The sequence below is a fragment of the Parasteatoda tepidariorum genome, chromosome 7 (assembly GCF_982258835.1).
Source record: "Parasteatoda tepidariorum strain Cologne lab strain chromosome 7, Ptep-v5.0, whole genome shotgun sequence".
In the NCBI taxonomy this organism is placed as follows: Eukaryota; Metazoa; Arthropoda; class Arachnida; order Araneae; family Theridiidae; genus Parasteatoda; species Parasteatoda tepidariorum.
This window is the reverse complement of record NC_141761.1, coordinates 47,044,144-47,070,970: the sequence shown is the minus strand read 5'-3', so window position 1 is coordinate 47,070,970 and position 26,827 is coordinate 47,044,144. Positions and strand designations below refer to the sequence as shown.

Sequence of the window (26,827 nt, the reverse complement as noted above, 5' to 3'; positions counted from 1 at the left end):
GCGCGGAGGGACTCCACTCACTATTTTTTTTTTTTTTTTCATTCCATCATACTTGACCACATATCAGTTTTAGTCGTAAAACACGTCATAGTATTTCTCTAATCCAAACTTCTTTCGGAACTTTTGCAACAAACTTCAGCTTAGCATCATAAACGCTAGATATTTCGTATTTGAGAATAAATTAACACGCAATTTAGTGGCTGTTTTCACGCAATTTGCATATTTAATTCATTCCACTAATATTTGTTATATCTGGTTTGATATTAATTTATTCGTTGATATTATTATATTAATTCAATATTTTAATATCTGCTGAGGATAAAATAGGACAAACATCAGTGTTCGAAATACCGGTTAAATGCATACTGGGCAGTGGCACTTGACCTTAAGAAAATATTGATGTAGTGCATACCGGACAAATGTATACCGGGCACGTAACTAAATCTAATATATGAGTCGCTCAGAAGCCAATGCGGTTAAGTCCAAAACACAACAATTGAGAAAATTAATGTTTTTTGATACACTAGTTTTTAAAATTCCTGGTTTATTAATTTAATTAGAAAAGTGTATAAACTCTTTTTTCGAGGTGTAAACTCTGAAAAAAAAACAAGATATGTACAGGAAGTGTAAATAAAAACGTAAGTATTTATTGAAATAATGACAGCATCTTAAAAATTTTAGGACTTATACCATTTGGCAGCTGAAAAAGATAAGAAATTTATGTCTTCTAGTATAAACAAACTTCGATTTTTCTCAATCATCACTAGATACAGTGACTAATAGAAAATAAACTGTTGGATTATTTCAAAAATTGTTTTTTACTTCAAAACTAAAGTGGCACTTTTCTTTGTTTTAGGAAATGAAAAAAAAATTTAAAAATAAAAAATACCACATTTTAAAAAAATACTACGAAAAATACCATACCCCTTTTTTTGGTGAAAAAATACTACCGTAGTATTAAAAATACTACGTCTGGCAACCCTGGTTACTATGAATTTCTTGTTTTTCAGTGTTACCAACAAATATCGAAAGAAGAAGAAGAATTTAATTTTTATTTCAAAAATTATGTAAAAAAATATTGATAAAAGGTGAACTTATTCACAATGGCTTCTGAAATTATTATATAATATATTCAGAAGCTATTAAAAAAATTGCTGTCTAACCTAGAAAAAAGTAACCAACGAGTAAATCCTTTAATAACTAAGAAGATTATTATTTATTTCATCAAAATTTCCAAAAATTAGAAAATATCAAAAAAATGGACTTAACCGCATTGGCTTCTGAGCGGCTCATATATATTTCGAACATTCACCAAAGCGACTATGTGATTGTCAACATTCACCGATGTAAGTCAACAACCACCAATTTTTAGTTATTCAGAGTAACATAAATACTATTGCTCGAAAAAGGCAAGTTCCGTCATCAATAATTGGTATGACAATAATTAGATGTTTAAAATTTCTATGCCCATTTTAGAAAGGAACAACAAAATCTAAATATTTATTTTGTAACTAAGTTAGTATTTCCATGAAAGCACAAAGTTATTCTAAATAAATACTTAACATATAACTAGCTATTAACTACAACTTTAACTATTACTTAAAAATACATTAAAAAATGAATCTTAATAAGTACCCAACTACCTGTCCATCAAAGGGAGAAATCTAAAAAAGAAATCCTTCAATAGAGGGCGTCCTTGTCATTAGAGAAATCCTTTGTCAAAATTTTATATATAAGTATAGATAAAATTTGAGTTGATCGGATTAATAGTTTGAAGTTATCAATGTTTTCTTTCTTATAAGATTAATTTAAAAAAATAGTATTTTTAATACACAAAGAAACATTTCAACCTTAAGTTTCAGCCTTTTAGATTCGTGTTTGATGGTATTCGATTAGGGTAAACTAACCAGTGATGAAACACTTAAGCTTCGCTTGCCTTTTAAAAAATCATATTAATTTCAAAATTCGTAATTTTAGTCAAATGACAGTGTCTACATATTTATTACTAATTGCAAATTCTGTAAAAAAAATTGTAGCGAACTTACATAATATTGTTTTAAAGTTTTGGAGGTTCAAATAACAAGTAAGGAACAGTTTTTCCAAGTGAAGGAACAGTTCTTAACAGTGAATGAACACCCAGTAAAGGAACACTTAATTTCGGTTATTTTTTAATGCCCTTTATGAATTTCTAAGAAATACAAATATTTAAAAACAAGCCTATTCTTGAAATTATAACATATAAATACTTGGAAAATGTTAACTTTTTTTTGTATTCATGAATTGAAAATTAAAGTGTCAACATGTTAACACATAATGCTCATTCACTGGGAAATCTATGCCCAGTACAGGAACATGCATGTTCCCTCACTGGTTAGAAGTTGTTTTTCGTATTTTTAATATACTTTTGATGCGGAACATCACTAAAGGTACAAAAAAATTAAAGTTAATCTTTTATTTTCGTTAACTTTGAAAAAAAACCAGTAAAGGAACACTTGTTCCTTGTAACTTCAATAACTATATTTTGAATTCTCTTTTTCACAGTGAGAAAAATAAAACTATTACATGCAATTAATTCCACTTCAAACAAATAAATACAAACACTCACCTTATAATTTTTTCAAAGAAACAAGGTGTTGCAGAGATAATAACAAATTCAAAATTTTTTCCAGAGAAGTCTATTTGACCAGGTAATCCAAAACATTGCTAGATGACTTCCTATTGCTTGGCAGTAAGCTATTGTTACCAATCAATCTAAAGAAAAACTTTCAAATTCTTATTTTTAATCAATATATATGAAATGTTCCTTCACTGGGTAGTGTTCCTTCACTGGTTGGTTTACCCTACACAAGTGAGAAGAATGCATAGAAAACAATACCTTACTTGTGTGTATAGCAATGTAAAATGCATAAATAAAAGTTCAAAATTGGATTTTTTTTACACAAAGCCCTAATAACTTTATAATTATTAACCGTATAAGTTCCTGTTTTGTCTTATTTGAATCAGCATGAAAAAAATACATCGGAAAATGTACCTTAAATGTTCAGTAAGTCCCTGAATCTGTAAAGTATACACATAAGTGTCAAAAGAAATGCTTTTTTATGCCTAAAAACTTTTGCAACTTTTAAACTATTTGTTCTATTGACGTGTGTTAAGCTTCATTCGATTCAGCGGGGGGGGGGGAATATATAAAAAATGGTTACCTTTGTTTAGATTAAAAAAAGCAGTGTCAATATTAATAATACTCTATTAATGTTCATTAAAATAAAACTGATTCATTAAAATACACGATAAAAATTATTATTTTTAAATTGAATCTGAATATAAATTTATAAAAATATTTCTAAAAAGATTAACAGATTTAAGCCAGACAGATTAACTGAAACCATTAAATGATTAAAAAGTAGAAAACATTATTAAAAATAATTTTGTACCTTGAACCTATTTCAATTTTTAATGCAGATTATCATTATTCAAATTCAGAAACAACTTATAATTTTGTCTACTTATGTAATATTCAGTGAACAAATGTCATACATTTAAATATATCAAGGAAATCCAAGGTTTCGTGGCCAAAATTAGTATTTTGATAAAATTTGTTTCAAAATTTGGGATTTTTTATTTAGGGGTTTTTATGTGCAGGTAAATTGCATTCATTGTTGAAATTTTGAAATACACTAAAAATACCAAAAAAAAGTAATAAAAAATGACGGCTGAAATATGGAGAGCAAAAATAAAAAAATAATATTCTAATACGTTTAAATAATTAAATATAGTAATGAAAATATAATAATTTTCGTAATTTTATATTAAAAATGAAAAACAAATTATATTTCCGAGGAATATTACAAAATAACTCGAATTAATTACGAAATAACGCGATAACATGAGGAAAAAATATAATTTTTGTTTTTCGGTATATTTAGTTCACCTTTGCAATATTGATAAAATGAGGCAGGTTTTTTCAAAAGAAGAAACATCAAAGAAGACAACAAGAAAAAGTTTACCTAATTACCTCGTGGAACTTTTCGGAACTAAGTTTCGAAAGTCATTCAAACATTGTAAAATGTCAAATGATAAGATATAAACTATAAGTTTGTCAAGAGTATTAACTAATCCAACAAATTGAAAAATTATACTATGATTTCAGACTAATTACTCTGATAAAAATGTAACAGTAAGGTGAAATTCCTGTATATATTTCTGAAATATAAATTTGAAAGTTACATTTAAAAAGAAAATTTAACATATTTTTCACTACATTGTGCTCTCGTCGGTCCAAAAAGTAAATTATAATGTTTGGAATGATTATGAATACTTAGTTTAGGCGGTATTAAAACTGCCTACACATATTTTAGTTGAAAATGTAATTTTGACTTTCGGTCAAAAATCATGGTCTTCTGGCCCACAGTGCGTATTAAGATACATATCTTTAAATTTATCTATTAATTAAAACCCGTTCTAATTAAATAATAGTTTTTAAGAAATGAAATAAAATTTATTCATTTTATTTATTAATAGTGGCTTTAAACTTGTTTGTTCTATTAATATAGTAAATTATAAACTTTCAAATTATGCATATTACTTCTAATGAATATTTTTCCAGCTTAAAACATAATCTTAGTAGAATGATTTTATTTAATTGTAGTGAGCTTTTGTTTTATTTAAATGCTAAAATTCAAATAAATCTCTAAAAAAGGAATGTTTATTATGTAAGACTCAATTCTGTTATTTAATACCGTGTAATCCAGGCGAGAAGGAGCTTTCGTCTTTTTCGTCTATTTCGTTTGTTTTCATAGAGATAAAAAAATATTAAAAAAAGATATTAGGTACTTTTTAGTTTTTTGATAGTATACTCGGTAAGATAAAATTATCTTGTTTAATAAAACAAGAGCATTTCTGATTTTATTTATTTATTCATTTTATATTTCACTGCACATAAAAAACGAAGAAATATTTTCAATTCTAAAGCATTGGTTGACATTTTCTGTCCTCAAAGAGTTTGAAAATTTTGACAGTAACTCTTGAAAATCGAGAACTGTCCTCAAGATTTGAAAACGTCTAATCACCTTAGATTAGACCAGGTATATATTTGCTTCAATTTTGATTAACTGAATATTTAAATTTTTAAAAAGAAACACAAATCCCAATTGACACAATAATATGGTTTATAGCCAAATTTCACATTTCTTCCAGCAAGCAGTTTGCAGATTTTGCTCTGGTGCTCATTTTATCATGCAGCTATTTAGGTTTCAGTTAGGTTCAAATTAATAAAATTGATCTTTAAATTCAAATTCTTTCATCTCAAATTATTCCATCCTTGAGTTCAAACCAATTAATTTAGATTTTTTCTACATTTTATTTGCTTTACTTTCAATTAAAGCGAACATTTAAAAGATAGAAATTTTGTGACCATGTTATTTCCTTAACAACGTGCTCGGTAGTATTGAAAAACTAAGTGTTTTAACTGTAGCATGCGAGCAAATTTCTGTACAATGATCCAAAAAGATGTATCAATTAGAAGTAAGAAACACCACGCCAGCCAATGAAACTCTTCAAGAGATATTTACAAAAGTCGAATCTTTGACAATGTTTTCACCTACCGATTTAGGTGGTCTTCGATGCAAACGACAATTTGTAAAAGAAATTATGTTGTTGTTCATTTACGTCGCACTAGAGCTGCACAATGGGCTATTGGCGACGGTCTGAAAAACATCCCTGAGGATGATCCGAAGACATGCCATCACAAATTTGATCCTCTGCAGAAGGAATGGCACCCCCGCTTCGGTAGCTCAACTACCTGTGCGCGAAGTCGAGCACTTTACGGTAGAACAGTTTAACGAGGACCAATACCGCCCACGCTCGGTCCCTACGCAGACTAATCCAAGTGGTCACCCACCCGCACACTGACCACAGCCAGTGATGCTTGACTTCGGTGATCTGCCGGAAACCGTGTCTTAACGATCAGTCCACTGCGGGACAAATTAAATTATGATAAACCATCCGATTTAATTTTTCCAACTGCAAATAAAAACGAGATTCAAACATGTGCTTCCATTATCCTGTTTATAGAGTAAAAGCAAACTAACTTTCAATTTTGCATATAGAGAGGAGGAGTACCACATAGGGTATAGGAATCTGGAGAAATTGTCCTTCCCCTTCAGAGCTATGTCTAAATTGAGGAAGTGGTCTCGAAATATTGTGATGGAATGTCTTCCGATCATCCTCAGGGATGTTTCCCAGACCTTCACCAACAGTTCACTGTGCAGAGATTTTGTGAGTTGAACTTCGCTTACAAGGAATTTGTTAACATTTCTTCTCTCGAAACTCATTTTAAATTGTGTATTTAAGGCCTATTAGTAGCGAATGCTTTTAGCTGTGTTTTTTTATATTTTTCTATGTGAATTCTCTCTCTTTATTCAATTTCAGTTTTGAATATGAATAGATATTTTCTTCGTCTTCTGCCGATGATTCGTGAAGCCTTTTTATTATGGATACCCAAAATATTATTATGTATGGACTCCCAAATTATTATTATGGATGTCCCAAAATATTATTATGTATGGGTTCCCAAAATATTATTATGGATTCCCAAAATATTGTTATATATGTGCTCCCAAATTATTATTTTGGGTTTCCATTATATTATTATGTATGGATTCCCAAATTATTATTATGGATTCCCAAAATATTATTATGTATGGGTTCCCAAAATATTATTATGGATTCTTTAAATATTATTATGTATGGGTTCCCAAAATATTATTATGGATTCCCAAAATATTATTATGTATTCCCAAAATATTATTATGGATTTCCAAAATATAACATTTTGTATAAGTTCCCAAACTATTATTACGGATTCCCAAAATATTATTATATATATGGGTTCCCAAATTATTATTATGGATTCCCAAAATATTATTATATATGTGTTCCGAAATCATTATCATGGATTCCCTAAATATTATTATATAGACTGTAAATCCATTTCTTAGAGATAACTAGTCTACAGAGAGAGATAATTAGTCTACAAAAGATACGAAAGCTCTTCTTATTGGATAGTTCTTAATTTTTAGCAATTTCCTTTTCAAATTAAAGGCTATATCGCTAATTTGGTGAAACAATGTCGTAACTGCAAAATCAAGTTACGTCATTGTTTCACCAAATGAGTGTTATAAAAAATATTTTTCATTTGAAAAACAGCGACCAATGGCAAAAAAAAAGAATTAATTCGGATTAGTTTTTTATTTATTTATTTATTTTATTTTTTATTATTTTTTGAACATCTCTTTCGATATTTTAGCGGGAATAGAGTATTCTATATATCACTCATTTAGTGAAACAATGACGTAACTGCAAAATCAAGTTGCGTCATTGTTTCACCAAATGAGCGATATAAAAAAAAATTTTTCCTTTGAAAACCAGCGACCAATGGCAAAAAAAGGATTAATTTTTTATTTATTTATTTTATTTTTTAACATCTCTTTCGATATTTTAGCGGGAATAGAGTGTTCTATACATCGCTCATTTGGTGAAACAATGACGTAACTTGATTTTGCGGTTACGTCATTGTTTTACCAAATGAGCGATATAATATTGGAGATGTCAGTTAATTTAATGATAAACCTGAGAAGAGGCAATAAACATTGCTTGTCAATTTGACTGGTGATTTTAAATTTAATACATTGCACGCTTAATCATGAAACATGAAACTGGAAAACAAATTTTATTTTTTATTTATTATTTTTGTTTTTTTTTTTCGTGAGAATTTTAACGGATCTTAGATATTTTCGTATCACTGATTTTAAAACTGCAATCAGTTTCTTTTTTTATATGCTACATTTTTTAAAATAAATTTAGATGAGTTCTATAGCCTTTTTTGCCGTATATTCTGTTAAATAGCATCTCAAGAAATCAAACCCTTCTCTGCTGCATTAACTAAAATGTTTTTACGGATTTGAATTCCGCAATGTTACAAGTAGGCATAGTTTAACATGAGTTCCATTTAAAGTCAAGCGGAAATATTAAGGAAGTAATTGAGATACACATTCTCCACCTTTTTCCGTTTCCGGATTTCAAAATCGCATACACAATAATTATTTGTTAAGTATTAACGAATATTTCCCCATATTTACTTAAAGCGACATTTTAAAGTGTTGACCAAAAACATTGTAAGTTACTTTTTTTTAGACTACCGCATCTTTCATAATATTTTTATTGCTCATTGGTTTCACCAAACAAGGATAGGATGAAATAATTTTATTTTATTTTGTTCATTGATTATTCAGATTTTTCCCTATTTTTGATAAAAGCCTTCCTCGTGTTCAATTTTTTGAAATTAAAAGAAATGATTGACTATATGTTTATTTTAATTAATATTTCAAAAACTTGATTATTCTGAGTTTTTCCTCTTTTCAATAAAAAACATGTCTCTTGTTTAATTTTTAAAATAAAAGAAATGGTTGACTATGCATTTATTTTAAATAATGTATTGAAAACCAAACTTTGTGAGTTACTTTTTTACATTATGTCATCTTTCATATTTTTTTTTCAAATTACTAATATAATTCCTCGAGTATTTTATAAATTTTTCCTTTTTTTGCAGAAGTTATTTTTCTTTTTCAAACTTTCAAAATGAGAGAAATTATTGATTGCGTATTTCATTGAAATTATATTTTGAAAAGGCATAATAAATCGCCCAAAACCATTTTGTATATGATCTCGTTTTGCCTTTCCCATTTTTATCATTACTGAATACAAGAATGAGGTAATTTAAGATTAATTTATAATATATTTTATCAATCATGTTTGGTAAAATTATATTTTGTGTTTAGCTTTTCAAATCATTTCATTCATTTAAAATAATATTTTGGAAAAGCTGAACAGGTCAATCAAAAATAATCTTCTTTACCTTTCGTCTATGTCGTTTGTCTATATAGCACGTTTTGTCTATGTTCCTTATCATAGGGCTACTATTTAATATACTTAGACAAATAAAGACTAAATTAAAATTAATTTGCTTTCATCCTTTAGTATTTTATTAATGTTCCAAGTGTTCTCGAAATTTAAAGATATTACATTTTTGTAGCTAATTTTTCAAAAAAAGAAATATTCAGTATGTATGGAAATATTTATTTTAAAAAAATATTTGCTAAATAGTAAAAAAATAAAAATAAATTATAGACTATAAAAAGATTATAATCTATTTACTCTACCTTCATAGGAATTTCCACTGCAATTCAAATGTGGATTCCAAAAAAATTTGAATTTAGCTGTTTGGATCGATCTAGCATTTTTAAAATATTCCCTGCAAAAATAAACTTTGAGTTTATGATTAAGAGATAGGAAAAACTTATACATTTTCAACAATGACCAATAAAAAAAATTTTATTAAGCGAGAGAAATTTTTTTGAAAAAATAAAAACTGCATGCTTTTTGCATCGGTACAAACATTAAAAAGTTTTTTAAAGAAAAAAGTGTTTCAAAGGAACTGTTTAAAAAAAACTGCTTTTAAAAGGAAAGATTTAAGGTATGCTGTTGTACAATAGAAAACTCAACGCAAGTGACAAAAAATTTGAATTTGAAATTTTAATATATTTGACATTTTTGTAGGACGAGTTACATATTGAAAAAAAAATTTTCAAAAATTAAATTTCAATTTTCTGAAAAATTTTTTTTATAACAGTAATAAAAAATAAAATAGTTGGCAATCCGAAATTCTCGAAATCTATCGGGAGCACTTACGTTGTTTGTTTTTTTTTCAATTGAGCCGGGTTTATGAATAAAATCCACTTAAAATTTAAATTATTTTATTGATTTGCATCAATTTAGATGATATATATCTCTAAGGATTTACGCTCTACGGAATAAATATAATAAAAATAATTACGATTTTCCCTTGAAAAATATTTCGGTAGTTGTATTTTTTAAGTAAGTGGTACAAAAAAGACATTTTAAATAATTCGTTAATCAGAAATTGTCAATAATATTTTGTTAAATTTTTAAATTATAAACCAAATTAGATATTAGAATTTATAAAATTAATCCCTATGAAATTGCAGTGTTTAAAAATATATGTAAAGTAATAATTTTTTTAGAGGAATATATATACAAAGTAATAAGCTTTAAAAAAATATCTACGAAGTAATAAGTTTTAAAAGAAATATTTATGAAATAATAAGTTCAAAAAAATTGCGTAAGACAACCATTTCGGATATGTATTGCACAACAGTTTATATAATAGACACTATTCATTGATTTTACAATGTTAACTGTTGAAAAAACAATTAACTTTACACCATTAACAGATGAAAAACTTTGCATCATTAACCAATAAACTAGCCATTATTTTTACACAAACTGACAATTTGTATTAGATTTTGGGTATAACTCGAACAAAAGTGAGGTTTTTATAGCAATTTTCGTTTCTAGGTTTCGTTCTTTTACTCTAACACCAATTTAAAAATTAAAACTTTCAGCAAAAATTTTGAAAAATTATGATTCACTAAAAGCGAGAAAATCAGCCACCTACTGAAAAATGAATAAAATCATGAGATTTCATGTACTCTGCAAATCATTTAAAGAATTCAGAGTTCATACTCTTAATTTTCTGCGCATCGGGTTCTGAAATTGCATTTGAAGTTTTGAATAATGTATTCGTGACAATTTTAATATTCGATATATTTGTATCACCTGTAAATAAATGACCTCTTCCTTACAATGTATGTCTTAATACTTCATAATTGATATAGTTTCTTAAATTTTATTTATTAAGACCTGTAACTAAAAAGCACTTAATTTATTAGGCATAATCAGTAAAAATAAATTAAGATTCTAATATAACTCTTGTTATATTTTCCTCATTCTAATTATGCGAAGATTTTTTATTTTATATGTTTCGAAAGATATGGCCAAGTAGAGTAATTAACTAACATCATCAATTTATTTATGAAAATTAAATAAATATGATTAAATTCATTTTTAGAACTTTTTCTCCGTTTACACTTCCCTTTGACGATCAAATTCGGTCGGGAAGTCAAGGTCTCTTGGTTCCATTTTTTCTAACATCAGTAGAAAAATATATCGGTTAGAGGACCACAGCTACTACCAGTTCCCAGAAGTTTCTGGAAACTTACTTCCTGGATTATATTCGTATGCATAACCATGATATTATATTCATATTATATGCAAGATATATATGGGTGATTCTTTTTAAACATGATAATTCGGACCAAAAAATTTCTTCAAAATTAAAGTTTTCAAAATAATCTAAAATTTTTTTTGTATACTTTTTTAGTCACACTTATTAATATCTTACAGACAGAAGTGTAGTTTATTGACATTTGCTCGAGAGAAAAAATAAAATAGAAATTCACCTAATCTTGAATGTTTGAAAAATGACATATTAGCTTAGAAGTTTAAAAAACATTCATTTTAAGTTAATAATAAGTAACTCAACCTAAGCCTTTATGTTAGATGGACCATAAATTGCTTAAATTAATTCTTTTTATCCACTGTACAAAGAAACAATTTTTTTTTTTGTTGTTGATATGTACAGAATAAAATTGTGTATAATAATCAATCATTAAATAAATAAATAACTTTGATTACATCCAACCATATTACAATCATACATAAACTTGGTATTAGGTTAATATTTGCTTTTCCTCCTTACAGTATTAGCAGTTAAAAAAAAATTTGTTAACACTTCAATGTCCTGGAATTCGTAGGCTATGAAAATGACAGCCAGGATAATGACAAATTCGCCATTTTATAGCATATAACTTTAATTTAATATTTTGGCCTAAGACGTTTACATTCTGCAGAAAACAACAGGATTTCTTAAAATAACTCAGATAAATCTATGTAGCTTATGTTATTAATTATTTCAAAAAGCCAGGAAAATGACAACACAAAAACCTACTCATCTTTGAAAAAATGTTTGAAATAGATTTTTAACCAGAAAATTGGTTCTTTATTCATGCAACAAGACATGTTCATATAGGAGAGTATCTAATTAATCTATTAACATAAGATATTGATTGCTGGCTCTATCTATTTTGGTTATAAACCACTAAATAAAAGTAGAAAGGAAAATGACAGATTTTCTTGGGACAAACAAATTATTGATTTTAAACGAAGTTTTTGTAAATAATACCCTCTGCGTATTTTCTAGAAATGCTTACACCGGTTGAGATAAAAAAAAATTAGATATTGAAAAATTTATGGGATGTTTTGAAGCTAGTTATTTTTGGAAACATTGTTTGGGACATGCCAGGAAAATGACATTTTGAAGTTCAATTAAATTTTTTAACTATACAAAACAGTCAATGCTAGTGCAAAGTCATTTTAAAATGCTAACATCAATGCATTTTATTAATTTTTATAAAAAAAAAGTTATTTTAGTATTATAGTATTAGATCTTGGAGCAAGGGACAGTGAATTGTCCTATTTCGTGAGAATCACCCATATACATAACCATAACTGGATTATATTCGTAAGCATAAACATGAAAACGTATTTAAAAAAATTGGTATGAAATGCCATAAGCAAGCAATTCTTCTTTTCTTTTTTCTTTTGTGTACGTATATGTTTTTTTCTTAAAGAAATGTAAAAGATAGGACCTTTTAATATTAATTTTACTATTTGCGTATTGTGCAATATCTCGGGAACGTTTTAAGCGAATCGAAAAGTTGTCAAACTCAATTATAATATTCGTTTATCATTATTATTTAAGATAATATTCGAAAAAAGTTTGAATTGTAAGTTATACAAGTTTTTCAATTATTTTAAGCTAAATAGTTTCTAATGGCAAGACATAAAATTTGTGCGAAATGGAATAATTCTAGAGAAATAGAATTTTGAAAAGATGTCTTTAATAGCTACCGATTCTGCAGTGCAATTCAAAAAAGAAAAAAAAAAAAGTTAATGCCTCAAGATTGATTCCGAGAAAAGAGGATTTAGCAATCGAAGGAAAATAATTGTAATGTTATGAACGCTAAACTGATAAAATTGATAAAAGCAAAATCCATTTTTGAAAAGAAGTTTTTGCACAATGTGTTGCTTACCATACGAAGATGTCAAATGTATAAGGATATCAATTTTGAATTCTTTGTCGCTTACGTTGATTTTTCAATTGCAAGGCAGTATTCATCAGATTTCACATAAATTTTGTATTTTGTCATTTAAAATTACATAGTACGAAACTGCATCTTATAATTGAAAGTTTTTTCAAACCTTAAATAAAATAATAAAGTAGCGTTAAAATTGTGTTTTGCATGGAATTATTAAAAAAAAGAATATTAAAATTGAGTAAAAATTTTTTTTCATTAACTTTAGAACTTCTTAAGATATAGCTGATTATGCAGAAAGGGGAATTAACAATAGAGGATCCAAATTATCACCCACTCTCCATCTTTTCCTCTCGGTTTTCCTCTCCGTTTAACGCAAATGCTGGTTAGTTATATCAAAAAGTCCTCCACGAAGGCAAATTTCACCCAATACTCGGTCCAGAGGAGTTCCCTTGTTTTGTGGATTGGGTTCAAAATTACAAGACTACGGAGTAGCAGATTAGTAGCAGTAAACTAAAAATTTGGGTCAGCTGAATGACAGATCATAAAATAAAATAGCCCGTTGTGCAGTATTCATTCTGTTATTCATGAGGTTGTCGGTTGGTTGTAACAACTCTTCAGAACTCAAACCGAATTCCTCGGTTCTTAGCGTCACAACATTATAAACTACTACCAAACTAATTATAGAATATCTTGATATCTAAATATAAATTCAAAAAAATCTCATAATTTTTTCCAAAAATTTATATCAGGTAAATAATATCTTATAACATTAAGCAGTAAATTTAAACCGAAGCCGAACTTCAAATTTTACTCATCTTAACTTAAGCTTAACAAAAGCTTGAACTGAAAGTAAAACCAAAACTATTTTTTTTAATTTATCGTTCCTATTACATAAGCAAGCCTGGCCTGTTGTTGCTGTTGTTGTAGTTCATTTATGTCGCACTAGAGCTGCATAATGGGGTATTGGCGACGGTCTGGGAAACATTCCTGAGGATGATCTGAAGATATGCCATCACAATTTTGATCCTCTGCAGAGGGGATAACACCCCCGTTTCGGTAGCCCGATGACCTGCACGTGAAGTCGAGCACTTTACGGTAGAACACTTTAACGAGGACCAATACCGCACGACCTCGGTCCCTACTCAGACTGATCCAAGTGGTCAAACACCCGCACACTGACAGCAGCCAGTGATGCTTGACTTCGGTGATCTGCTGGGAACCGTGTCTTAACGATCAGTCCACTGCGGGACTAAGCAGGCCTGTGTGCTAATTACTAAGTATCGCTTATAAGCCCTTGTCAAATAAGAAGATAGCACTCAAGATATAAAAGACATCATAAATATGCATTTGAACCCGCTAACTCCACGCAACAATGGATGTAACTTTGTATAATGTCCTTCTCTGACTTATTTTATCTCTTATTCATTTCGGCTCTGCAGTGGACTGATCGTTTCGACACGGTTCGCAGTAGAACACCGAAGTCAAGCATCACTAGTTTCGGTCAGTAAGTGGGTGGGTGACCACTTTAATCAGCTTGCATAGGGATCGAGGGTGCGCGGTATTGGTCCTCGTTAAACTGTTCTACCGTAAAGTAGTCGACTTCACTCGCAGATCGTCGGGCTACCAAAGCAGGGGAGCCATCCCCTCAGCAGAGGATCAAAATTGCTTCGGATAATATCAGGGATGTTTCCCAGACCGTCGCCAATAGCGCATTGTGCAGTTCTAGTGCGACGCTAATAAAGTACCTACTTACCTACCTACCTCGAAGTAGTAGTAGTGATGCTCTATTTACGTCGCGCAAGAGTTGCACGATGAGCTACGACAGTCTGGGAAACATCCCTGAGGATAATCCGACGCATGCCATCATAATTTTAATCTTCTGTAGAGAGGATGGCTACCCCGCTTTCATCGCCCGAGTATCTTTATGTTAGATATACTTTTCTGTGAGACAATTTATGTCAGAACAATTTAACGAGGACTAATACTGTGCAGGCTGATCAAAGTGGTCACCCACTTGCTCACTGACCGCAGCCAGTGATACTTGACTTCTACTGGAAATAGTGTCTTAAAAGCAATCCACTGTGGGACTCACTAAGCTAGAATTTGTTACTTTAAAAGAAAAAAATAAATAAATAATGGAAAGAACACCTTTTCTTGAGTAAATACAGCATCAGTTCTTACAGATTAGCAAGGATATGAGAAGATTCTCGGACTTTTTTCCATACATCAAAGCTACACGCAGAGAAATCCATTCTGTTATTAACTTTGCTTCTGTTTGTTTTCTAATCCAAGAAGGGGCTTCCCTGGCCGCGCGGTGTCACCCGCCAAACGCTCTGTTAAGCGTGGAGGTGGTGGGTTTGAATCCCGCCGTAACCCTGGATGTCCTTCGTGATGTTCTTCTCTGTGTTGTGCTATCTGTTTTTCTACTTGACGAAGGTGCCGACCGGCCTGTGTAGGGGACAGGGAGCTGCATCAGAAAGGTTCTGAGTTCGAATCCCGGGCATGGATGTTCTTTCCTTCCCTGTACTATCTATCCTCACTGTGGGAGCGACGTTGGCCCACCTAATATGGTGCCTCTGAAAGAGAGGCTAACAAAATAGCCCTGTATATGCCTGAATTGACGCATGTTATCACAGGTGGGCAGTGGAGAAAAAAAACTTGACAAAGGTTCATAAGCCTCAATTGAGCACACAAGTCTGCAAATGTATGCTGTACCAATAAAACAAAACAACCTAATCCAAGAAATCCCGTACGTAATTAACGAATTTATAGCTTTCTGATCACATTTTTTCTTTTTAAATCTGAGTTCATTGTAATATAAGAGTCAGTTGTTGAAAAACGAATACCTGAAAGTGTCCAACTAAATACAGATGGTAATTATTAATTATGGTATTATCTTATAATTACCCTTTCACATTTCATTGTAATTCCTTTTTTCAGAATAACTAAAACACTTTCTCAGAAATGAGCGGTGTGAAAAGATCAAGCTCAGATACTATTACAAGACAAAATAGGAATTCAGAAATGGCTTCTGACTTCAACGCAATGACAATAGGCCAACGCAGATGGTGGAAAATTCCACGTCGATATCATGTTGCTATAATGTGCTACTTGGCATTTTTCATCAAGGGTTGGATGGTCACGAATCTATGGACAATGTTTGTGCATATATTATTGGCGGCAGAAGAAGTGAGAAAGGTAAGTATTTCAGCTTTATTTTTAATAATATACAGTAAAATTACACGAAAGAATTTTTAAATAGAAGATTAAGGCTTAGATTCTATATATTATTATAAATTATGAAACTAACTCAATGTATTTTTATTTCCTGATCTTATTAACACGGGATTGATTCTTACATTCATTTCTATAGGATAATCCTATGTGGCGTAACTACCACTACGATTATTAAGCATCAATTCACTAGTATATAAGAGATGTTAACTCAATTCTATGTTGGGGTACCTTTTCATAGATGAAGGTTGACATTGTCGATAAATACACTCCCACATTGGTGATCTCCGGACGTGACGTGAACATGCCTACCTGGACTGAAACTCCCACTTCTATATGAACACTCCTATCTTGAGAGTAACGCCCACTTCGATGGATGGTCCACATTGAACAGTTGACTTGTGACTGCGACATTATCCACTTCCTCGCTCTGTTGCTACTCAGTCTCAATCACATACAACGTATTCACTCGACTTCTTAAGTCAACACAGGAGTGACCACGACCCTGAACTTACTACAGCTCTCACGATCCGAGAAAAAGTACGGGGATCTTAATACAGCTCTCCAGTCTTCTCACAAAACAGCAATGAATCAACTAGTGGTATCCGTTCATCGAATTCCGTCACATATATAACTCTGGTAGGGGAGTATTGTGGCGTAACTACCACTACGATTATTAAGCATCAATTCACTGGTATACATGACATGCTAACTAGATTCAATCTTGGGGTACCTTTTGATAGAGGAAGGTTGACATTGTCTAATAGTCTTTCCCCACACCTATTATTACGGTATTGATTTTTGCATGCATTATTGAATAATTGATTCTTACATGCATTTTAATACGTGGTCCTATAATTATGCGATTATTTCTTTTATGCATTTTTATTAGGGTAAACTAACTAGTGAAAAAATACTTAAGCTCCGCTTGCCTTTTAAGAAATCATAATAATTTCAAAATTCGTAATTTTAGTTAAATGACAGTGTCAACATATTTGTTACTAATTGCAAATTATATAAGAAAATTGTAGAGAATTTACATAATATTGTTTTAAAATTTTGGAGGTTCAAATAACAAGTAGTAAGAAAACCAAGTGAAGGAACAGTTCTTACCAGTGAATGAACACACGGTAAAGGAACACTTAATTTTGGTTATTTTTTAATGCTCTTTATGAATTTATATGCCATACAAATATCTAAAAACAAGCCTATTATTGAAATTATAACATACAAATACTTGGAAAATGTTAACTTTTTTTTGTAATCATGAATTGAAAATTAAAGTATCAACATATTAATACATACTGTTCATTCACTGGGAAATCTATGCCTAGTAAAGGAACATGCCTGTTCCCTCACTGGTTAGAAGTCGTTTTTTGTATTTTTAACATACTTTTGATGCGGAACATCACTAAAGGTACAAGAAAATTAAAGTTTATCTTTAATTTTCATTAACTTAGAAAAAAAAATCAGTAAAGGAACACTTGTTCCTTCACTGGTTTTTCATTGTTTGGTAATCCAGTAAATAAACAACCTGTATCTCAGTACTTGCTTATTTTATGATGCTTAAAATAAATAAAACGTAACTTCAATAACTATATTTTGAATTCTCTTTTTCACAGTGAGAAAAATAAAACTACTACATACAATTAATTCCACTTTAAACAGATAAATACAAGCACTCACCTTATAATTTTATTAAAGAAACAAGGTGTTGCACAGATAATAACAAATTCAAAAAATTTTCCAGAGAACTTTATGTGACCAGGTAATCCAACACATTGTTAGATGACTTCCTATTGTTTGGCAGTGAGTTATTGTTACCAATCAATCTAAGGAAAAACTTTCAAAATCCTATTTTTAATCAATATATATGAAATGTTCCTACACTGGGTCTATTTCCTTCACTGGTTGGTTTACCCTACATGATTCTATTATTAGATTGATTTGTACAAGTAATCGGTTCTTACATAGATTTTACCTGATGAAAACACTTGCATAATATGCCAAACGAAACAAGTTTGAAAGCAATCAGTTAAACAGTTATTGAGAACAGTTATACTGCAATGTGACGTATAAACAAATTGCACTTAATATATCAGCCTATTTTGGGAACTAATTGTTAAATTATAATTGAAAACTATCCAAATTTAATGTGAAAATGCATCTTTAATTTTAAATGTTACTGTCCCACAGTGGACTAATCGTTAAGACACGGTTCCCTGCAGATCACCGAAGTCAAGCATCACTGGCTGCGGTCAGTGAGCGGGTGGGTGACCACTTGGATCAGTCTGCGTAGGGACCGAGGGTGTGCGGTATGGGTCCTCGTTAAACTGTGCTACCGTAAAGTGCTCGACTTCGCGCGCAGGTCGTCGGGCTACCGAAGCGGGGGTGCTTTCCCCTCTGCAGAGGATCAAAATTGTGATGGCTTGTCTTCGGATCATCCTCAGGGATGTTTCCCAGATCGTCGCCAATAGCCCATTGTGCAGCTCTAGAGCGACGTAAATGAACTACAACAACTACAACCTTAAATGTTACTTAAAAGGACTTCTAAACAAAATTATATATGTTCACTTATAGATCTTAATAAAATTTTTGCGAAATAAATTGCGTGTATTTTATCAGCGTTCGAAATGTATCAATCGTAACGGAGAAGTGCCAAATTTAAACTTAACTTTAATAAAAATTTAAACATGGTCGTAGCTAACATTATGCAGGATCTCAGCCGTCGAACATAAAGAAAGATAAAAATGTGAAAAGCGGAAGAACATACTTACGTTGGTTTAACATGTAATTGAAGACTTGTAAGCTCAATTAAGGCTTATAAACATTTGTCAAATAGAAGGACAAATAGCACAATACGGGGAAGGACAACACGAAGATACATTCAGAGTAACAACGGGAATCGAATCCTTCGCGCAGCGCTTGGCGGACTATACCGCTCTGCTTCAGCGAAAGAACAAGTATGCATATTGCAAAAGTTTATATACATATTTATTTGAATTCAGTTAAGTTTGTTTCAGGTTTACACTTCAGGTTTGGTAACTTACAAGTTTGACAGGTACAGAGGAACTATGGTACTTTAACCTAGTAGTTCGCTCATTCCACTGCAGAGATATTGGTACTTGTACCTAGTTTACCGCTGATACCACCACAGATCACAAGGAAAATGTAATCATACGATATCTTTCATCAGTTTTACCAATTAAACTGGACTCAAAATAAACATTTTAATTTAAAGAACTAATTATTGGACGTGGGAAGCGAGAACACAAGCATAAACAAAGAAAATTTCTTATAGTGCATATATTTTAAGCGAATAATTTCGGCTTTCGCCGAAAAAAACTATTTTCTTCTAAGAAACAATTATTGCAAAAGAATCATCAGTGTTGGTGTGCGGCAACGAACAGGAGGCCTAGCCCCTTAGTATTTAATAAAAATAACATGCCGTATGTGGCAAATATATTATTTTGTTGCTTCATTTTAGCACAATTTTAGCAAAAAATTTTAGTAGATTTCTTTTTAGAGAAAACTTAATTTTTCTAAAACAGATTACAGTATATTAAAAAAATTTTTGAAAAATTATGTATATTTTTTTTTCCAATGGCAGGCACTGAATTTGAATCTTTGCCTATAGTGCACTATGCCAGAATTGTTGCTCATTTCGCGTTACCCAGTGGGCACCTGTGAACCAAAGTCACGGAGGTGAGCAACATTGCCCACTCCACACTGCCACAAACCCGTTTATAGGGTGGGCCACATTCACACATCATACACACAACAGAAGACAGCACAAAGAGAGAGTGAAACATCCATGCCCAGAGCGGGATTCGAACCCGCAGCCTATGGCTTCGCAGTCAGGCGCGCTAACCGCTCGGCCGCCTGGCCGGCGCAAAATTTTATATTTATTAATCAAATTGTATTTCATATTCTTAACCAGATTTCAAATAAAAGTATAAAAAATTAATTTCTTAAAAATTTCATAATTTTTTTTAAAAATAACTTCTTTAAATTTGTTTCGTACATTCGTTAATCAAGGGTATGATTACTTTTTCACCTGAAAAAAAATAATTTAATACCTTTTTCTGCAAATGAGAAGTGTTTAAATTGTAACAAAAAATTACATTATTTATTTCCCAGGCTCCTAAGTCGACTTAATAAAATTATGCTTCAATGAATAAAAAATACTTTTGTTGTTTCATGAAAGTACTAGTTTTAGTTGTTGTTGTTGTTGTTACTTTACGTCGCACTAGAGCTACACAATGGGCTATTGGCGACGGTCTGGGAAACATCCCGGAGGATGATCCGAAGACATGCCATCACAATTTTGATCCTCTGCGGAAGGGATGGCACCCCCGCTTCGGTAGCCCGACGACCTGCGCGCGAAGTTGAGCACTTTACGGTAGCACAGTTTAACGAGGACCAATACCGCACACCCTCGGTCCCTACGCAGACTGATCCAAGTGGTCACCCACCCGCACACTGACCGTAGTCAGTGATGCTTGACTTCGGTGATCTGCTGGGAACCGTGTCTTAACGATCAGTCCACTGCGGGACTACTAGTTTTAGTACTTACGTAAGTACTAAATATATTTTATTTATTATATTATAAATTTTATTATAAATATTTTTTTTATTTGAATAGAGGGACTTTCCAAAGAGTGAAAACTGGACAGTGGAGGACCTAGAAACACACCTCGATTTGAACTATTGGGGAGGAGCTGTAATACAGCTTCCAGCAGCTCTTATCACTATTTGCTTTTCACCCCACAAGTAATTTATCTCATCGATCATTTTTTTCCAGTAAACATTATAAATTTGCTTATCTTTTAATTTTCTACAACTCAAGAACTTGGAGTTACATAGTGAAAAGCTACACGTTTTTCAGATACATTTTTACATCATATTGTTTCCTGATTGATAATTTACCATTTCATGACCGGTGCTATTTTTTATAAGGTATAAAAAAACTTTCCATAATATATTTTTTTGGGGTTAACGGCGGGCACTTGGGTCTATTTCCCATTGACCTCAGAAATGCCAGAATTGCTGCTCTCTTATCGCAACCCAGTGAGCACCTATGGCTAAGCCACGGCGGTGGAGTAGCGTCGCCCACGTCATACAACCACAAACCCGTTTATAGGGTGGGTTACATTCACATAGTCACACGGAAGAAGGGACATAGAACACTGAGAGAGAGAAAGAAACATCCATGCCCTGAGCGGGATTCGAACCCGCAACCATCGGCTCCGCAGTCAGGCACGCTGACCACTCGGTCACCTGGTCGGCTTTCCATCATATTAAATAATATATTTTTACATGGCTAAATGCAAAATTTGTGCAAAATCGGTTGAAACGTTTCTGAGAAATGGAATTTTGAAGAAGTAAAAATTTAAAATTCGATATCTCAGGAACTATTCGTTTAATTTCGCTTAAATTTTGTATTTTGCTATGTAAAATTACATTCTTTAGAATTATGCAAAATCTTTCTTTCAAAACTTTATTATTATGTTTGGAGAAACGAATTCTGTTTGAAAAAACGCATAAAAGGATCCAAATTTTGGAGAGTTCTCCTGTTCAAACTATTGGGACCATATTTCCCCTATATTTTGGGAGCCAAAAATCCAAATCGGTCGGAAAAAAAGATATGTTTATTAAAAAAAAAGTGCACTTTTGTTTTTTATTTCATAACTTAAAATATCGTCTGCACTTATTAATCATAATATTTTAAATCACTCTCTCGAACCATTAAGTTTGAGCCCTAGAACGTGAAGAGCAGTACAATACATCAAAAGTTATTCAAGTGATCTGTATTTTTGCGCTCTGTACATTCCCCTTTGCAGTGCTCTCTTATCAAACAAAAGGCACACCCTCCTGACTTTATTCGCTAACCTCTAATTGCTGGCTAGCTCTGCTTGTCGAAGTGCCATTAGAATCAACAAAAAGAATAGTTAAGATTCGTAAATAGATCTAAATCGAACGCTACTGTAAAACTATTTGCTGCTAAACGTCCACCAGTTTTTAGAAACCTATAGTCTTTGAACTATAGATCTGTAATACATCTTTTTCTTTAATGTACCATCTACGATTGCATTAAATATTGCCTTACTCTAAAATCTTAATTCAAAATTTTCCTGTGACTCAAAAAATTTAGGGATAATGTCAGATTTATATCAAGTTCATTAGTAGCGAATACTTTTCCGATATTGAGTTTTGTCTTTTAACTAAAAAAAGCTAATTTTTAGGATCATGCTACTATCTGTTTTACTAGCATCTTTGCTTCACATGCTCACGCCTTTTATTATACATGGACCAGCAGTAGGAACATATTTCTTCCTTTTCACTCAAGGCATGATTGCAGTAAGTATCCTTATGATTTTGCAATCGCTTTTTCAAATATTTTAAATAAAATAAAAACCATGCTTTTGCAGTAGTATTAAATTTATCATAGTGACGTCATGATCAGTTACTTATATTTCTTATTGACGTTATTCTTTTTAACTGCAACTGCTGTAGAACAAATGACTTTAACAGGCTGTAGACAATTCACTTTATGTTTTTCTGATTTTAGAGTTGCTAGGTAAATTTTTCGGCGTTGCTATACCACAATCACGTGATGATCTGAAACATTCTATTATATGTTAAAAGATTTGTTTGAAAATTTCCTAGAAACTGAACTATATCACTTGACTGTTATACTTCAATCAAATGCCGTAATATTCTGGAAGATAAGGACAACCAGTTGTTTATATTATTTTATTTCGGGATGAAACTTATTATAATTTACTAATCACTGATTGATTATTCATAAATTTTCAGTAGGAAGATAAACAAAGTGACGCCAGCTTAGACTGCTCTTTAACATGCTAATGGATATGTTAAAGAAATATACATAGTGTTTCTTTCAACAGAGCAAAACATGAGACACTGGCCAATTTAAAGGCACTCTAAATTGTTAAAATTATTTGATGTGCGTAAAAAGTTGAAAGAGGTTCAATTGATTTTATCCTTCTCCTTTACTTTTTGAATGATGATAAATGATTTAGTGTCACATAAAATATTTAAATAACGAACTCTCCTTTGCAAATGATGGCATTATGAGACAGTGCAAATTGTTATTTTTTTTTTAGTCTAACTTTCATTGAAATGAGAATTCATTTGAAAAGTGCACTGGAAATTTTTCAATATTTATATTTTGATGATGCGTTGTTATTTATTTATATTTTATTCTGGAAAAATTTTTACAACTGTTTTTTACAGGGTCCTCTTGCATGCGCGTGTGTCAGCATTTGGAAGGAATGGGGTCCAGCTAGAGAAAGGACGAGTCTACTTGTACTTGCTTTTAGTGGTAAAGTAATACTTCAGTTTTCAAAAAAGGACCAAATGTTGTCGTTTTACGTCACTGTTTTTGCACCATAAATCGCAGAAATATCTGTTTTATTACAAAAGCTCAGAAAAAAAATTCATTCACCTTTCTGTTCTGCTTCATGTTGATTGCGAATGCATATTTTAATTAGTTTTAAGTACTGGCCTATAGAAAGTACGAGATAATGCGTGTTTTTATTTCATAAATCTAATCCAACTCATAACTCATCAACGAATGCAATTAATTTTTTTAAACTGTTTGCTCGAAACAGTTTTGAAAATTAATTTAATTTTTTTAATTAATTTACAGCACGAAACAAATTAATTTTTAAATATAGTATTTAAAAATTAATTTACACCACAAAACAAATTAATTTTTAAATTAATTATTTAAAAATTAATTTACAGCACAAAACAAATTGATTTTTAAATAAATTATTTAAAAATAAATTTACAGCACAAAACGTTTAAACAATTCAGAAGAGTATTGAATGATATAATAGTTAGATACACAAACTCTTAAAAACTTTCTCGAAGTTTTTTATTTAAGAAAAAATAAAGAAATACACTTTTTCTTAAAATCGCTATTAAAACGTTTCTGATATGTTTTAAATATTTCTGAAATTTTCACGAAATGCTTCAGAAACCACTCAGAAGTATTGTATCGTCAACAAAAGCAAAATTACGCTTCAGAAATGCAATAATTTTTGAAATATTACTTTTAAAAATGCTCTAACGTGTAAGAAGACTACTCGACATGTATTTTTAGAACTGCACTAACTACACGTACGAACCGTAGAACATAATTGAGCGCTTCAAACACTAGATAGAATTTAAGAGAAATCCGTATGCTACTGTATTTTTATCGTATTTTAAATTCTAAAAAATCCATTAAAAACAGTTTATTATTTAAGAAAAGTGTCCTATTTAGTTTAACGAGAATATTTTTTTCAGTTCTGTGTCATAAATTGAGCTCTACATTTTTAATATTTTGTTTTCTAGGTCAAATAATCAACGTATATGTAACATTTTCTCTCAGCATGTTTCTTGCAGAAGCAGTTGGGCCTTTTTCGATATATTACTTTGCAGGTAAGTAATTCCTATTGTCAAAACAAGATAATAATCCTTTCTTATTCAATTTTGCATTAATTTTATAATAAATACTCCAAAACAATAGCTTAAACTTTAAATCGAAATTAATATATATAAAAAATTAAGAAATGGTGCTATTTTCATTGGCAGGCAGAAAATGGAAATAAGCAATCACAAATTTCTAATGTTTTATTGACTAGCTGTCCTTAAAACATGCAGGAAGTCTTGCTGCCTTCCTCTGACATCATAGCAGAACATGACTATTTCTTTTTTCTTTCTACTCTTTCACCTTTTAACAATTACTCTATTGAATTCAGCGTGATGGGTATTCAGGAAATTTAAACATATTAATTTCAGATAGCAAATAAGTGCTTCAACGTACAGTGCATCCGAAAACAGAACAACTGTCACCACATTCTAACGTATTTTTAGTCATCAAAAACAAATAGCTACATTAAAAAGTAAGTTGAAAGATGGTGAGTCTTGAAAAATAGAAATCGATACTAGATTATACCAAACCGAAAAATGAAACAACCTCTACAAATATCATTTCTACCGTCCCCTACCGTTGAGAACACGAAGCACCGTCGAGAAAAAAAAATCATTATATAAAACAAAGTTTTTTGCCTTAAAAATTAGCATACGTAGAAAGAGTTGTTAGATTAAAGCGAAATTTTTCATACGTAAGTACATCGTTGATCTAAGTGATTAAAAAATTTAAATAGAATGATCATTTATGGATGTTTTGCCCTCTGGGGCCACCTCTACAACGAATGCAGGATGGATACGGTCAAGCATTGAGGCATTCAAGTGTCTTATGATGTTCTATAGCATCTCGATTCACAGTTGCTGTAAAAACGCCATTAAATCATCTAAACTCGGAGGTTGTCCAACTTAGCTTGCCATGTAGTCCCAGATATGCTTGTTCGATGACAAATCTGGAGATCAAGCAGGCTAGGGAAAAGTCGGAATGTGTCAGAGGTATTCCTATAACATCCTTGCTGTGTGTTGCCGAGCATTATCTTGTTGTAAATTGGCTCCTGGAAGTCCTGCCAAGAGTTGAAGTACATGTTACTGAAGAATGTCACGAACGTTACCGCTGGACTGTTATGGCTTCATATATCTATATTAGGAGTGATCGTGGGCCGAATGTTGCAGCACCCCATACCATCACACCAGCTGTAGCTGTGTGCTGCTGTACAGCGTAGGAAAAATTGAAGCGTTCATCACGAGGCCTCCACTCATACATGATGGTCTTGAGTGTCCAAATTTAATTTGGATTCATCAATGTCAAAAAAGTCATGTATTAAAAATTCGATTTCTCAGGTTCAACACTTAATTCAACACTTATCAACAATTAGCAACACAGGTATTCAACACTTTCTCAGTACTCAACTATTCAACAACCGATTTCACCCAAATTTTGTTCCTTGCCATGTAAAATTAGATAATTTAAAATGATGTGAAATACTGTATACCTTACAATTCAAAATTTTTTCGACTACTATTAAGTAAACTGTAAACAAATAATAAATATTTACTAAAATTTATTTTTTTGCATGAAAATATCTTTAGATAAACGAATTTTATTATTGAGAAGAATTTGCACATTCTTTTATTAACGATTAGATGGTTCATAGGCAATAAACGAAATTGGACGTGCACTCATGCTGATCTACGCAAAACATTAAATTGACTAATAATATGTATCAAATAATAAACGTCATTGCATCAAACATTGCTGTGAATAATATAATGCTCATTAACGGTAGATAACGCATAGCAAGTAACAATAAATAATGAATAACTGAAGTATTTGCACTCGCATAATGATTTGCATAATATCGATGCCACCGAATGTTACATAAAATAAACTGTCAATGAGTTGCCTAACTTTAAATAAAAACCCAATTGGGCACTTGCAACTCGAGAAAAAGTAAAATGATCTTGCTGAGCCATGAGATTTGTATCATATTTGATTAGATACCTGTCATCAACGTCATGCGCGTGTGTTGAACCTGATTGGCTTCTGAATCGACGAATGTCATGATTTACCTAAGATG

The 26,827-nt window shown here is 31.2% G+C and overlaps 1 protein-coding gene across 5 annotated transcripts in view; it reads left to right on the top strand.

Annotated features, from left to right (window-relative positions):
• LOC107439806 (vesicular glutamate transporter 2.1) overlaps positions 1–26,827 on the top strand; it is a 46,902-nt gene that overhangs the window by 4,628 nt on the left and 15,447 nt on the right. For 2 of the 5 annotated variants that reach the window (XM_087167816.1, XM_071183498.2), the window contains exons 2-6: positions 16,014–16,271; positions 20,953–21,080; positions 22,553–22,667; positions 23,568–23,655; positions 24,675–24,761. In XM_087167816.1, the coding sequence (XP_087023942.1) occupies positions 16,038–16,271; positions 20,953–21,080; positions 22,553–22,667; positions 23,568–23,655; positions 24,675–24,761 (652 nt within the window). In that variant the 5' untranslated portion in view covers positions 16,014–16,037. Of the gene's footprint in view, positions 1–8,042; positions 8,172–15,698; positions 15,947–16,013; positions 16,272–20,952; positions 21,081–22,552; positions 22,668–23,567; positions 23,656–24,674; positions 24,762–26,827 lie in introns of those variants that run through there. The other 3 variants (XM_016052513.4, XM_016052515.5, XM_016052514.5) reach the window with 3 other exon arrangements.